We start from the raw sequence: 15,209 nt of genomic DNA, 5'->3' as shown, positions 1-15,209 counted from the left end.
CTAATATTTTGAGATAGGATATTTGAGTTTTCATAAGCTGTAACCCATAATCAGCAATATTAAAATAATAAAAAGCTTACAATATTTCAGTTGATTTGTAATGAATCCAGAATGTATGGCCCTTTTGCCGATTTAATTGCATTACAGAAAATAATGGGCTTTATCACAATATTCTAATTTTCTGAGACAGTCCTGTATATTCTTTAACTGCACCACACACAATGCATTCTCGGAACAAAATCCAAAAAGATAGATTTAACACGTCTAGAACTCATACAAGGCAAAGTGTTATTGGAACAATATCATTACAGTTGAGTTCTGTAATTTAGGGCTGGCCCACAAATAGCAAAAATCTGCGTGTAATGAGACGGCAGTTGTTTTTAAATTATACAGTATACCATTATTTTTCCGATCTGGCCCACTTGGTAATATATTTTCCTCCATTCGGAGCCTGAGCTATTATGAGTTTGACACCCCTGGAATAGAGGAGATTTCTCGGCAATAGCCACGGTAGCTTCTATAAGACTAAAACGCAAAAAGGTGAATTAATAAATAGCGAGCCACAACTCGATGACAATTACGCATGAAAGGATTACGTGAAAGGTTGTTCGCCACATTTTGCTATCAATCCAAGATCTTAGTTTTGCGTTCCATCTTTCCCCGTAGCGTCCTGAGCAACGAGCACGGCCCGGAATCGTACGAGCTGCACGTATCGGTGAAGGACTACTGCTTCGCCCGCGAGGACCGCATCATCGGCATGACCGTCATCCAGCTGCGCGAGCTGGCCGACTCGGGCAGCTGCGCCGACTGCTACCCGCTGGTCAAGAGCATCTCCATGGACGAGACGGGCCTCACCATCATGCGGATACTCTCGCAAAGGACCAACGACGAGGTGGCCAAAGAGTTTGTGCGTCTCAAGACGGACACGCGCTCGGCCGAGGAAGTGTCGTAATGCGAATTGTGGGGTGGGGGGTCGTGTGGGGGAAAAAAATGCAGTATTCCTTCCGAGCGGTTTTGTCCTACAGATGAGAATGATTGGAGGGTTGTTTGACCTGAGATGATCCAAAGCAGGAAGTGAGCAAAGGAGTTGTTTGTTTGTTTGATTGTTTGTTTGTTTTGTTTTTGTGCATGTGTGTAAGAAAAAACAAAAAAAAACATCTGTTGGAATGTTCATTTGAATACTACAAGTACGTACAAGTGTTTACTGACCGTATGCTTACTATTAAGTACTATATTCTACCGGTTACGTTCAAGCAGACAAAATACCTTTTGTACACTTAGTCTTTTTTGAACTGAGATTTGTTCCAATAAAGTGCCAAACCAGTGGAGTTAAAACAACAACAAAAATCAACTAAACACAAAAAAAAGAAAAAAATATAACAAAACGTACAGGAATTCTTGCAATGAACTTAGTATGTTGGAAAATTTGCTTGATTATCCGGTTGTAAGTCACTTTATGACTTTGTGGCGTTCCGATTGTTGCAGAGTCTCTCGTTTGTTTGTTTGTTTTTGAAATATATTTTGCCACCCAGCACTGTTGTAGTGTTCCTTGTTGTACGGTATTTTTAATTTATGTTTTTCAATTTCTGTTCCCTTGCTATTTGTTGATTGATTTTGAGTACATTTTTCCCGCCCAACTTGTTGCGTTCCTTTTTTCTTTTGTATTATTTTGCTATGCATTCATTTACATTTGTTTTTATTCTTGTCACCCTGAACCGTTGCACCGTTTTTTTTTGTTTTTTGTTTTTGTTTTTTTTGCTTGTTTTTTTGTTTTTTTTTTATTTTGAAGTTATTGATTTTTTTATTTTTTTTTTGCCCCAATGGAGAAAGAAAAGGGCATTTTTTTTTATTTTTTTTTTGGGGGGGGGGCACCCAATACAATTGTAGAGTCCTTTATTTTATTATACTTTTCTTCACCCAACTGTTGTGGAGTCTTTTGTAGTTTACTTGTACTTATTGCCACCCTGAAGTGTTATGGAATCCCTGTTTTTTTTTTCTTACCCCCCTTCATTTTACTTATTTTGTTCCTTGTTTGTTGCACTGTTGTGGAGTCACTTGCATTTATTTCTTTTCTTTTTTTTATCTTTTTTTTAATTGCTGTTGCACGTCGTTTCTTGGTCGCGTCGTACCCATGTTCCCACAGAAACCACCAAGCAGGGTCCCGACCCCCGAGCCTTCAAACTCTTTGTATCGTAAGTCCACCACAAGGAAATGGTGTTTGTTTTTATCTTATTTTGCAATGGCGAAGACTGCTACGTAAACCTTCATAGGCGTTTGTAATTTTATAATCATGACACATGAAAACAGACTCCATAAAGAATGGTTGTTGTTTTTTTATTTTTTTATTTTGTTTCCTTTAGTGTGTTTATTTTGAACGGTTAGCTTCAGGCCTTTCTGAATGACCACTGTGAACATGAGCTTTGGAAGGCAGGCTTACACTGCATCATTTCATATCATATTTTCTGACCTGTTTAGTTCCTGATAAACTGCCAAAGTTGTTTAGAATCTTTGTACAAAAGAAACGCAATCCATTCCATATATGGAGATATATATGTACATGTGGTCCGATTGTGCATAGGGTGGTGCCGAGACTTTATTTTTTTTTATTTGCTGTGAAGCTGTAATGATAGCAAAATGAGAGTTGCACATGTTCCTTTAAAAGTGAGAGGGGGAAAAAAAAACACTCAGCTTCTGTCATTATTTTTCTCATAAAAGGAAAGAGTTTAACATTTTGGTAAATATGCAACATTCCTATGTATTGCACTGATGGCAAATTGTATGTCATGTAAATATATTTAGTGAGATATTGTACAAAAAGTCTACTTTTCTTCTGTGCATAAAGTATGTGCAAATGTGGTCACAAATCTCGGTCATTTTGCAAAACAAATGTGCACTCGTGCAATCATTTGCCACACATTTTTAGAATGTGCAAATAAAACCATAACATTCGCAATTAATGAGATCATACAATAATGCAGTATATTTCCACCAATATCAGCCAGAGTGTTTATTTGCTCAAACGTAAATATTAGACATATTTAGTCTAATACATTAACTTTATTAGCAATATATATTAGCAATGTATTATTTATTATTAGAATTTATGTTATTGTGATATTGTATACATAACAAGGATTATTATGAAGAAATATAGAGAAATGGCAAGAATTGAGGCAGACTTGGCAGAACTCAGATGTCACATACCTCCCAAAACATAGACATGGACGCATGAAGATTATGGCACGACCATGTCAAGTCCACTGGAAAATTAAAGAGGGAGTTTATGTTCTATGCACCCCGACTAGTCTAAACATGGCATTCCGATTAATATTGTGTTTGGCACATATGAATTAAGTAGCGAAATCCACCCATTTTTGTCAATCTCAGGTGGTAGCCATTTTGCAGTGCCTATTGGGCTCAGCTTCGAACGACACATGACCAAACATAGAAAACGTGTTGCGATGGTCGTCACGTGAACACTGAGGAAATTGTGATGTCATTTTCATTCAAGTGGCAAAGTTGTCTGGAATTACCGACGATAGGTCTCGTTAGTTAAACTACCCCTCAGGGTCCAAAATCAATCCACTGGGGCCACCATTTTGTGGTCTGCAGTATCCATCCATCCATTTTCTTGACCGCTTATTCCTCACAAGGGTCGCAGGGGGTGCTGGAGCCTATCTCAGCTGGCTTTGTGCAGTAGGCGGGGCACACCCTGGACTGGTTGCCAGCCAATCGCAGGGGCGGTCTGCAGTATATTCTAAAAATTTAATTGTAGAAAACCCTTACCTACTCAAAAAAAAATTCTGTATAACAATTTGCTTAAAAAAGAAAAGTTCCTATTTGCACCTATCCAATTTTTTTGTGGTCTTTCTTACTTTCCTACGATACCAGCATAACACTGTGTTCCTAGCGGAGCGGAAGAGTAGTTAGCGACAATGGATTGCATTTAGCAAGTTTAATAAATGCAAGATGAAAATCACACTGATAACACCATTGACCTCCTATGAAAAAAAAGAGCAAATCAACAGGAGATTCAATCCCAATCTTCACGCAATAACATCGTTCACATCAAAAAAGCATCACACCCATTGACATTTTTTAGCGGCACATTTATTAGGTCTTTTTTAAAGCTTTTATCTAAGTGTTCAGTCCCTAGCACTTATCTTGACTATGGAGGCGGGGTTGACCAGATAATGTCAGTCAACCCAAAAGTAGAAATATACATTTCCCACCCCAGGAAGAACATTCCCAGATGAATATGGAGATATGTGCAAATTGACAAGAGAACGCCGGAAGTGGCAAAATTGGCTAAATGTAAGAATTAGTATGGATGTGCGGGTTCATTTGAAAGACTTTGGGTTGGGATCTTATTGGAAAACCAATCGGCATGCATCATCATGCTGTGGCGAAACAGTTCTAGCTCAGAATAGTTAACCAATAGTAAACATACTCACTCTAGAAGAATCTATAACAAGAAACACTTTATACATAAAGTGTGGGGAACCTGTAGAAGCGATCTGAGCTCCAGAATCCCTCTAAAATGTTTGTGAGGTAAGCATTAAACGGTAACGTCTGTACGGGAGGACGTAGCAATATGTTGTAAGATGAGGCCACAGTCATGTTGTTAAACTTGGCTGGCATCCCACTGAGCCTGCGGATTTCTTTTACAGATCAGATAACATGAGAATAATAATAATCTGGCAAAAAAGGTTAAATTATCCAGAATTTAGGCAAGGGGCCACAAGGATCATGCATGTCCATCTGTGGGAAGATAATGGGATGCGGCAAGCTGTTCTGTGTGAGTTCCACCCCATACACATTCTGTATATAGCCTCCAATCCTGGACTTTGCTGTGCCCTTCAAAGAGGAAGGCTGTTTATTTTTCAAGGGGAAGATTGATGGAGCTTACCTCCAGGGATGGATTACTCGCTCACAGACGGATTTTAGTTTTTTGACAACCCCAAAACCGGACCATTTCACACAGTCTAGAAACTTTATTAAAAATCACACAACTTGCTAACATTAAAATAATCATCATGAACTAAATATCTCACTTCTAATTGAACTTGATAGAGCAGCTCCAATATACACACAAAAAAAAATAGGAATATCTCAAATCACAGCAAAAGGAAAATAAATGGTATTAACTATGCTTTAGGCTCATCGCACACTCACTTTTGATCTGCTTTTAACTTGCACCATGGTGACACACTTCCTCCTGCGATTCAAAATTCGAAATCACAAAAAAAAAAAAATCTGATGGCAGCTTGATAAATAAAAGATCAATTTAAAGCTTTGTTAACTTCAGGGAACAATTTAATTTTCAGTTAATAAGTATATGAGATGCTGCTGACGCAGGGAACTCTACCTTTATTATTATTATTATTATTATTATTATTATTATTATTAATTTATTTATTTATTTTACTAAGATAAGTGAACATTTAACATTAAGGATATTTTGAAATTTTGTGTAACTATTTACTGCAGAAAACAATAGGGAGATATTGTTTACATTTACATTAAAGGGTTACTTTACTTATTTAGCCATTTTTGGCAGTCAAACATTAATATTTTGTCTATAAATAATTTGATATTTTCATTATTTTTCATGTACAATTAGTACCTTTAAAAAGACATTTTGCAACTTGCATTCAACTGAAAGTGACATCACATGTGCTCAGTGCTCAGGTAACGACCAATCACAGCTCACCTGTTTGCTAGGTTTGGTCATGTGACATTTAAAAGCTGAGCTGTGAATTGCAGTCCTTGCGGAAGCCGTGCGGAAAAAGCACCGCGTCCTTTCCGCAGCCAGTGTGAAGTCGACTTTAGGAGCGACTCTCTAACGTATTTAGCCACACTTAACGAGCCAGCCAATGGTCATTGCTAGCTAGCTGGTGTTGCGTAAGTAGTACCGAGCTTGCCTCGATAGTGTTCAAAAAGCGGAAAGCAGCAAGTATGGGTGACTGTTCATCATGGGAGCCCTGTCACAAAATTAAAAGAAAAGAAAAACTAATCATAATAGTGTTGGTATGCTACAGCATTTTTAATAAAATAAAAGCAAATGTTCCACACGTGTCATGGTGGGATCTGATGAAATGGTGTTGAAGCTCTCTGGTTTCCCACTGCCTGTTTTATGAGATTTCTAACAGCTTGAGAAAAGGAGCTAAAGCAAGACAATGAGTCAGCGTCTTTATTTCCCACCCATGATTTGATGTATTGCAGTGGGACAGCTGTAACAGAGATGGAGCACCTCCGCAAAGCTTTACATGCCAGGCTTCCATTTAAAGAGGTCTGACTGCGTGGCTGCAGTTCCGCTCACTTTGAGGGTGGCGAGCGCCCTGACTGGGAGGGAGGAGCGTCCTCCTGCATAGACCATCTGCTCCTCACGTAATTACATCCTCACGGGTGTCATCACTCTCCACTCGGCAGTCTCCACTCCGCGCCCTCTTGGCCAAGGGGGCGGTGGGCCAATAGATGGCTCCGCTGCCTCACACACACACACACAATTGATTAATTAATCCATCAGAAGTTAAGATAGGAGAGACCTCAGTTCGACTTGAATGATTTTTGCACCTTTCCAAAACTGAGGAGTTTGGGGAAGGCTTTTTTTGTTTTCCTAGTGCACTAGGTGAGGGTACATCAAGACATTCATGGAGAAGCTTAGTGTGGAAGAACACCATCAAACGCCAAGAACAGACACATGCAAACATCTTGAAGAACAACTGTCCCCAACTACCAGGCCGCGGAACTTTATTACTTATATGCACTTCTAGTTGCAACTGCACAAACAAGATTGTTTATTATTGTTACATGTCAGAAAATGTAGCTATCTGCAAACGTTTGGATTTTGGCCCCATTGTGATGCAGTGATGGTACAGTCGTAAATTAAACTAAGCTGGACGTTTGCAAGGGTGAATGAAGCATGTATGATAATTCTTGATATGTTTTGTTGAATACTGTACATTATATTCAGACATCTGGAAATGGTAAATACCATTTCATAGGTAAGAACAAATGTTCTGTATGAATAACACATGCTTTGACTTTAATCAAAATTAGACCTCATGAATGCCAGTTGAGAAATAAGCACGTTTTTTGTTTTCCAATACACATGGCATTGCCTTTGTTAGGAACCTTGCCCCCACCAACATGGCCGCCATGTAGGCACATCACTAAGCTATAGTGTGCTGGCTCATCTCGTTTTCTATTCATATATGTGTTTATAACATTACATCAAAGACACATGCCGTGCGCTAAGGCTAATGAAATCATCATCGTTAGCCTTGAGCTCATGTTAGCACTGACAGCTATAAGTAAGTAGCTAGCTGAGGCGGGCGCTAATGTTAGGTGATAATTAGCCAAACAGCCTGCATAGACGACTGTCCCTCTTCATCAGAAACTGAATCAGCTACAACGTGTTTCCTGTTTAGATGCTCATATGTCACTGTCGAGTTGAAATGAAAGACTAGCTGCTGTCTCACAGGTTTTACATCGCATTTACTCTTTAGTAGTTTGGGTTAAACGCTCCCAAACTTTAAAAGTCTGTTGCTAACACTGGTTAGCCATGAAACTGTTACCATGTAACTCATACGATTACAACACAGCTGACCTGGATGTGCATAAAGGAGAGAAAATTAAAGACAGCACAGATCTGATACCTCAAAGGCTCAGTAGGCTACATTAGAAGTAGTGAATCGTCATTATACTCGTCTTTAGAATGTGTGTTGAATGAAGTGTTCAGTTTCTGATTGTACACTTTAGAAGCGGCATTGCTTCACGCCGCACCCCTCGGCATTTATGTTAATTTTGTTAGTAACTGCCAGTGTTACCTCAATTAAAATTCACTCTGTCAAAACTGTCTTGTTTTGCTCCAATGTGTCTACGAGCAATTTATTTATTTTTGCTCCACTTTATGGTGGCCACATCTCAATGCATACGCGCCCATTCAAGTGATTGAATAGCAGCAACTCCACAAATGTTTTAAATTAACTGCCTCTCAATTGATTTCCACTGCAAAACAAGAGCATCTCACTAAGTATGAATGCTCTCCATATAACTGAAGACAGGCACACTTAAAGCTAAAAAAAAAAATAAATAAAAAAACAACAACTGACGAACATGAGCACTCAGCCCAATTTAAATAAGCCAAAACCGGAGCTGTTTAAATATTCATGGTGGATTTATGCATGAAGCAAAACTGTTGTGAGTTTGTTTAAAGTCAGTTTAGAGGCCTGCAGATATTTAATATGACAAATAGCCTGTTTTCGAATGACCTATTGAATAGACGGACGATGTCGCCATAATATTTAGAACGTATCCTAAAATCTATATGCGCGACGTGTGTTAATGGAGATGACGCGTGCAGATGTTTGCATGCGCAGGCTGTCAAGTCAATGCGCCAGCGTAGCATCACCTCATATGGCGCCCATGCTACGCTGACAGTTTTGCTATTAATCATAGTCACTGGAGTAGCGCCACCTTTCACTCTTCATATTCCACACTGGAGCCGAGTGCCTCATTTCCATAGTAATAAATAATTTCATATTGTGATGCTATTTTTTTGTGCCCGTGAATATTTACTTTCAGGGTTAAGTGTATATTTACATGTACGCGAGTGCTTGACATTTGGGATTTCGGGAGGTTGTCAGACTGCAAATCTTGTGACATTTAAAGTGACCAAGGAATAATTGTGTTTGTTTTCAATCCTGAATATAATGTCAGTGTTAAAACAGCCTGTCTTGGAACTACTATAGCTTAGGTAACGTTTATAAAATTTTGAACAGTGAATCCCTACCAACTTGTGGTTTATTATTCACAAATCCATTTATTCTTGATTTTTCTGTGGAAGGTATACCTAGCTATCCTCTGAAAAAGTATTTGCAAGTTTTTTGTAGTCTTACATTAACAAGATGGCACGGGAATTTTTTCCAAAAACATGTTCTTAAGTTTTCTCATGATTTAAAAAGTGATATATTTTGCATGTGTGTGTGTGTATATATATATATATATATATATATATATATATATATATATATATTTATATTATTATTTTATTTTTTTTTGAAAGTTGGAAGGCAGTTGGAGGGCAGTTGGAAGACAGATTTTTTTTTTTTTTTTAAGTGCACAAAAAATAATTATGAATAATTAATTCTTAAATTTATTCCATGAAATAAAATGTGCTCAGCCTGAACATCATTTATCAAACGCTACCAAGTAAAATATCATAATAGCCCAAAATGAAATAAAAATTGACCATATGATGAATATTTAAGTCTCTTTAATTCTGAACTCTGTATCATTTCTTCTATATGACTCAGCCGAGCTGAGCAACAAAGATCAAAATATCGGCGCACTGTTACGCCAGAACTTTTACATATCATTGAATATTCCATTCAGGGTAATGGCCATCGTAGGACGAGCATGTGCTGTCTGTTGTGATGTACGACATGCAGAGTGCTGCTGTAGAAAACGGCCTTTAGAGTGACTTATACAGAGTATATTTGATCTGGGTTACGCTGCTAATGTACATGGCTGACAGTATGGAGGATCATATGTCTCGTACACTAAATGGATTGGCATTTTATTTTTAAACTTTTTGGACCAAATCAGTGTGCAGCTTTGTGCGCGTAGTGTATGTAGCATACTAGCATGTAGTCGATTGTGACATTGGGGCTAAAATCCGAACAGTTTGCTCAGTTTTGTATTTAAGCAGTTCACAAAATATGGACTCTGTTATTTAATTTAATTTCCCACTTGATGGCTGGGTAGGCACTCCAGAGACAACCATTTGTAAACAAGCAATTAAAAAGACAATTTTCCATAATGTCCCTCTTTAAAACATTATCTGTGCCGTTAAAATAAAGTTTTATGAAGGTGACTGAACTTCACCCACAACGCTAATCCAACCTTGTGTTTATCAAAACCATATTGCAAGTAACATTCATCAGTATTGATGCAATTTGAGATAGTGTAAGTTAATCATCAATTTCCTTACCCCTTTCCTTACCCTTTCATACGGAATCTGTGTTATGTAAAAACAACCCCTGAAATAGTCTCCAATGAAGGCAAGCAGATGAGCGGTCCCACATGACCATGCGGACGCCAGCCCGGTTCATGCGCCTCCGTCTGATTGATGATGTTGGCGCGCTGTGCGCGTGTGTGAGCTGAGATAATGATGTCAGCGCTATCGATGTTTTTCGAGGTGCTCCACAAACCCACATGTGGACATACGAGTTCCGAACTTTGTGGAGGCAATCCCTCAAAAGTGAGCGTGTGCGATCAGCAGAATTCCATTCATCACGTTCACCCGCTCTCAGACAAGTTTCTAATCTCACAGCAGAACTTGGCCCCTTTTTTTCCGCTGAAAAGTGCAGCTGCAATCAAGTCATCTAAGCGATTCCCTCCAAGAAGCAGACAAGCTCTTGCCCAAAAGGATGATGGGGTCTCTGTGGAATGTGGGCAAAATCGATATGGAATTGAGTCTGCCTCTCGTGTCATTGTCAGTTTAACTCATTTTCATGCATGCGGCCATATTTTCACCCAAACCTAGTTAACTCTTTTTAACAGATAACTAGAAACTGTATCAGAATACATTTTTAAATTGGATGTTAATCTCTCGGCTGTAAGAACGTACTTGCGGGTAAAGGTTTTCCTGCGGGCGTGGTTCCAAAAATTATTGCAAGGCAGTGACAACCCCCACTGAAGGCACCCGATATCTCTAATGGCATTCTAATGTGCCAACGCTTTAGCAAACAAAGAATCATGAGCCAAGTCGTCATTAACGATTCACAGTCACATTTCCTGTTGGGTAAACTTTATAGAATCGAGCTCTCTTGTATGCAATGAGCCCTGCGTTTATTTTCACTCAGTGCCCAGAAACTGTTCTTCAGACCATAAAGACCATCCGAGTTATACTTCAGGAAAACCAGACTACTTTTCCATGTGTTTTCTTTGCTGAGCATCGCAATCCCGATGACGGGAGCCTTGTTTATCTGTCCATTGTTGTGTCCAATAATTCATGATGTCACGTATTGAGGTTGTTTTAAAGACAAAGACATGACATTTTCTTTCTCCCGAGTGACAGACTAAGGATGAAACAGAACCACCATTTCACAAAAAAACAAAACTGTAACTGCTGATGTTGCATGTGTAGATTAGCATTTTATATCCAGACAAACCCTAAAATAATCAAGCTCTTGTCTTTCACAATATTTGACGAATATAGTTCTGCGGGTGGACACTGTTTACTCAAAGTAGTTGCATGCCATGTTGGTTCTGTGTGCCGACTTGTAAATGAAGTGAATGAAAAAGGAAATCCCCCACTGACGCAGGCATATTACTTTGCAGGAGGAAAAGAAACTAAAGCATTCTCTCGAATGCGACGAGGGAAATCTAACGACAGATGGAAATTATTTCTCTGCTAAATCTGGCGCAAGCTTCTCTTCATGTCTTTTGATATGTTCAGGAAGTCCATATACCAAAATAACAAAATTTACGACAAACGTACGGTATCACGGTTCAATTCTGAAGTTTTGTTTTTGTCCGTTCCTTCAGCATGCATAAAAACTTTCTGAAAGTTTACACCTCATTCTTTGAGCTCTCTTCCACCCTTCCCACCATTTTTTTTTTTGCAGTTGTGTGGAGGAAAAATGTTTTCCTTCCTTGATCTTGGTCTAAAGCTTTAGTTCTAAAATAGCAGGAACATTTTAATCCATAACAAATGCAAATTGGATTAAAACCAGAAGGAATTCCTGTCACGATAGCAGTGTGGGAGGGATGGAAGATCACAAAATCGAGTTCTCCCAAATTCGTGTTTCAGTATTTTAAATTACAGTCGAATTCCGTTCTGAATATACATTATGAATGCACTCCATGACCACACAAAACGATATGAATAAATTTGAAGGCAGTACGTTTTCAGTCCGAGATCAGCATCAAATTGACTTGATTGTGGAGATGACTTCATCACAATGTGATCAACAAGACCGCAGTGAGCCTTGGCTAGTTTTGCCAACGAGCCCTCCCCACCACATTGGGTTACCATGGTAACACATTTGACATTTTAGTGAACAATCATCATGAGGAACCTTGATGCGGAGATCAGTCAGACATCAGCTGGCTTTAAAGTCTTTACTTATTTGCACTTTATGTAAATGTGAACAAGCACAAATTACAGAAAAGGTAATTATTTCCTTCATCAATGACTTCACCTGGGGAAAAACGAGTACCACTCAGAAAGGAAAGAGAGAGCATGTTATTGGCTATTATCAAAGTTAACGTCGACTTTTGTTGTTTTACATTATGTGACAAATTTCAACTAATTCAACGCAGTGGATGTTCATATTTATAATCCAAACATTGACTGCCACCAACAAATGTATTCAGGACAATTTGTTGGTCCCCCTCCGTTAATGAAGAAAAACAAAAAATAATAATAGTAATAATAAATAAAAATGTAATCAAAATCAAAATTATAAAAATGTTATGTAAAAAAATAAAAAAATAAATAAATCATGACATCATACTGGCACAAGCCTCTGTTGACTGTACCACTATTCCAGGACATGAAAAAACTTCAGTATTTGAATCCACTAGCACACTTTGGTCCATTGCTGTACCACATGTTCATTGATGGCAGTGGTGGGTGCCAGCAGGTCCTAATGAGACACCTGCTTCCACTCTAAATTGATTAAATAGCACATTGCCATCTCGTGTTGCATCATCAAGTGCCACACGCAGGGCACTTTTTGAGGGACGCCTGGACAATACAAGCGCTTTATCAAAAATTTGAGGTAGTTTGAATATTTTGGTGAATGAGTGGTTAGCATGTCCGCCTCCCAGTTCTAAGGACTCGGGTTCGAGTCCAGGCTCCGACCTTCCTGGGTGAAATTTGCGTATCATCAATTATTTGCCTCCAGCCTCTAAAATATATTGTATGTGATTGGCATGGCTGTCCAATGACAACCTGCTAAATCCACTAATTTGTGGGTTTCTTAACATAATGAAATTCTCTGTGTTGATAAGCAATAAAAATGTGTTTTACTTTACAACACCATGATTCTATCCAAATCCCTGTATATTAATTCGCTTTAAAATAAATTGTCAATGATCTTAGAATATGGACATATTTTTTGTGCAGATGACTTAGTGAGATTTGGGAGTGTTTTACCTCACGTCATGTTATTATGAGTTGAAAAGTCGTCCTTTTAAACATTTCAAAACATTCAAATCCATAACTACAATGATGACTGTAAAAAGTTGCATTGAGGTTGCGGGTGCTAAAGCTGTTTAACAGTCATTTCTTTGTTTTGTTTTTAAAGTAAATTCAAGTTCTGGAAAATCCACAGCTGGAAATAAGCAGCTAATCAAAGGTCTACTTGTTTATTTTTGCACATGATGTGTGGGCAGACACTCCAAAGACCATTTACTTTTCAAGACATTAAGAAGTCAATTTTCCACAATATGCCTCCTTAATATAAGCTTAGTTCTTTTATTCAAGCTCGATTGAAAAATAAATAAATAAATAAACTTGTTTCACAGGCGTATAATGGTAAAACTAAAATAAAGCGACAGCCTGGGTAGAATCCAAAGACAAATGACTTGTAATGATGTTGTTCAGGATGTGACGTTAATGGCCGCCATGCGTTGCCGACGCCGCTGTGTGAGGCCGACAGTGGGGATAACGTACTGAGCGCGATGCGCAACGCTTACACGGAGAGCTGAAAAGTGGGTCAGCCGGCCCACTGAGAGTCCGCCTGCACTGTTTGCCGGTGTGGAACTAAGTTTCCCTGCATCGGGGCCAGCCAACAAGGCGGCTTGCTCTCCCAAACGTTGGCTGGTTTGTCCAAAGCGCCTCATTATGGTTTCCATGCTGGGTGACTCCATATTTTGCCAAATGTCAAGCTAACAGGTTAATGTGTTGTACTTAGCTGTATGGCAATGACACTTTACATATAGAGCTGCAGATTCGTCACAGGGTCGTGAAGAAAGTGTCTGTATCTCCATTTAAAGCATTTTAAAGCCACACTATGTAAAAAGTGACCATCCAGATGTCCCTATAGCGTAGAATGCAGCAGAAATGCATTCATTTAAAAGCCCTTGGCAAGCCTACCACCAATTCTTATTTTGCGTGACCGTCTCAGCAAGCGACGGCGACTTGGCAGCCGGTGTGAAGCCCGGCGAGCCGGATTTAGCCAGAGCAGCTAACAAAAGCGGCTGGGAGGAGTTAACAGCTAACGAGTGGCTAGCGGGAGAAGCTAGTTACCAAAAAAAAAAAAAATAGTAAAAGCTTGAGAGAGCAAAGCAGAAGGTGACAAGCGACGACCACCTGCAGGCCTCAGCTTAGATGGTCAACCACTTTATGCAAGTACCACCAAGGCTAACTAGCGCACCTTTCGGCATACGTAACAGCAAGATGGCGCCGAAACATGGCAGCCTCTTGCAAGGTGACTACAATACAGCCATGTAAATAATTAGTGATTACTAGAGCGACAATTATATATGTATTCTCCTGACTACCAGCAATTCAAATTTGTCCTCTGTAGTGGACCTTTTTAAACCTGAATATCTCCCACCCAGTGCATACGATTGAATTAACTCCTTTTGTGCTCTAGAGAACATTCAGAGCTTTCCAATGATATCAAATGTGTAGGGGTGGGGCTTTGCTACCTTTGAGTGCATCATAAAAGAAAATGGCTTCCTTCAGTGCAAGCACTTTTTAGGGAAGAGGAAAAGTAAGTGTGTAACACTTTTTATTGAACAAATTTAGGCTTTAAATGTTGTTAACGTGTTTTCTATAAGACTCTTAAGAACAAATTAAAGTAGTGTTTGAATTATTTTAACTGTATTTGAGCTTAGTGTTTAAGTTTTAAAAAATGTCCTCTGTTGTGGACACGTCATAGATTAAAAATAAAACTTTTTTTTTTTTTTTCAAAAAAATTATTTTGCAGTATTCCAGTTACTTCACAAAGATTGGGGAATATCAAAATGAACATAATTGGACACTATTTTTTGTTCCTGGTAGTCAGGAAGATATATTTAAAAAATAAAATAAAATAAAAAAGTACATTGATGCGATACAACACATATTTTGCATGCTACTGATATAAATAAATATTTTGTAAAATAAATGAATTACTAGTTGACCACCAGATGGCGCTAAGAATCACTGACTGTCCCTTTAAAGATTCTCAGTGCTCAGGTAAGGA

At 38.7% G+C, this 15,209-nt stretch overlaps 1 protein-coding gene and 1 long non-coding RNA gene across 3 annotated transcripts in view; one reads left to right on the top strand and one right to left on the bottom strand.

Annotated features, from left to right (window-relative positions):
• Positions 1 to 2,856, top strand: part of unc13c (unc-13 homolog C (C. elegans)) — a 140,102-nt gene extending 137,246 nt beyond the window's left edge. For both annotated transcript variants that reach the window (XM_077519789.1, XM_077519788.1), the window contains exon 32: positions 667 to 2,856. In XM_077519789.1, coding sequence (XP_077375915.1) covers positions 667 to 952 — 286 coding nt within the window. In that variant the 3' untranslated portion in view covers positions 953 to 2,856. The remainder of the gene's footprint in view (positions 1 to 666) is intronic.
• The window catches only part of LOC144017849 (uncharacterized), a 65,691-nt gene that overhangs the window by 48,888 nt on the left and 1,594 nt on the right, over positions 1 to 15,209 (bottom strand). The window lies entirely within an intron of this gene.

The sequence above is a fragment of the Festucalex cinctus genome, chromosome 4, assembly GCF_051991245.1.
Source record: "Festucalex cinctus isolate MCC-2025b chromosome 4, RoL_Fcin_1.0, whole genome shotgun sequence".
NCBI lineage: Eukaryota > Metazoa > Chordata > Actinopteri > Syngnathiformes > Syngnathidae > Festucalex > Festucalex cinctus.
This window is presented reverse-complemented; position numbering and strand designations above follow the sequence as displayed.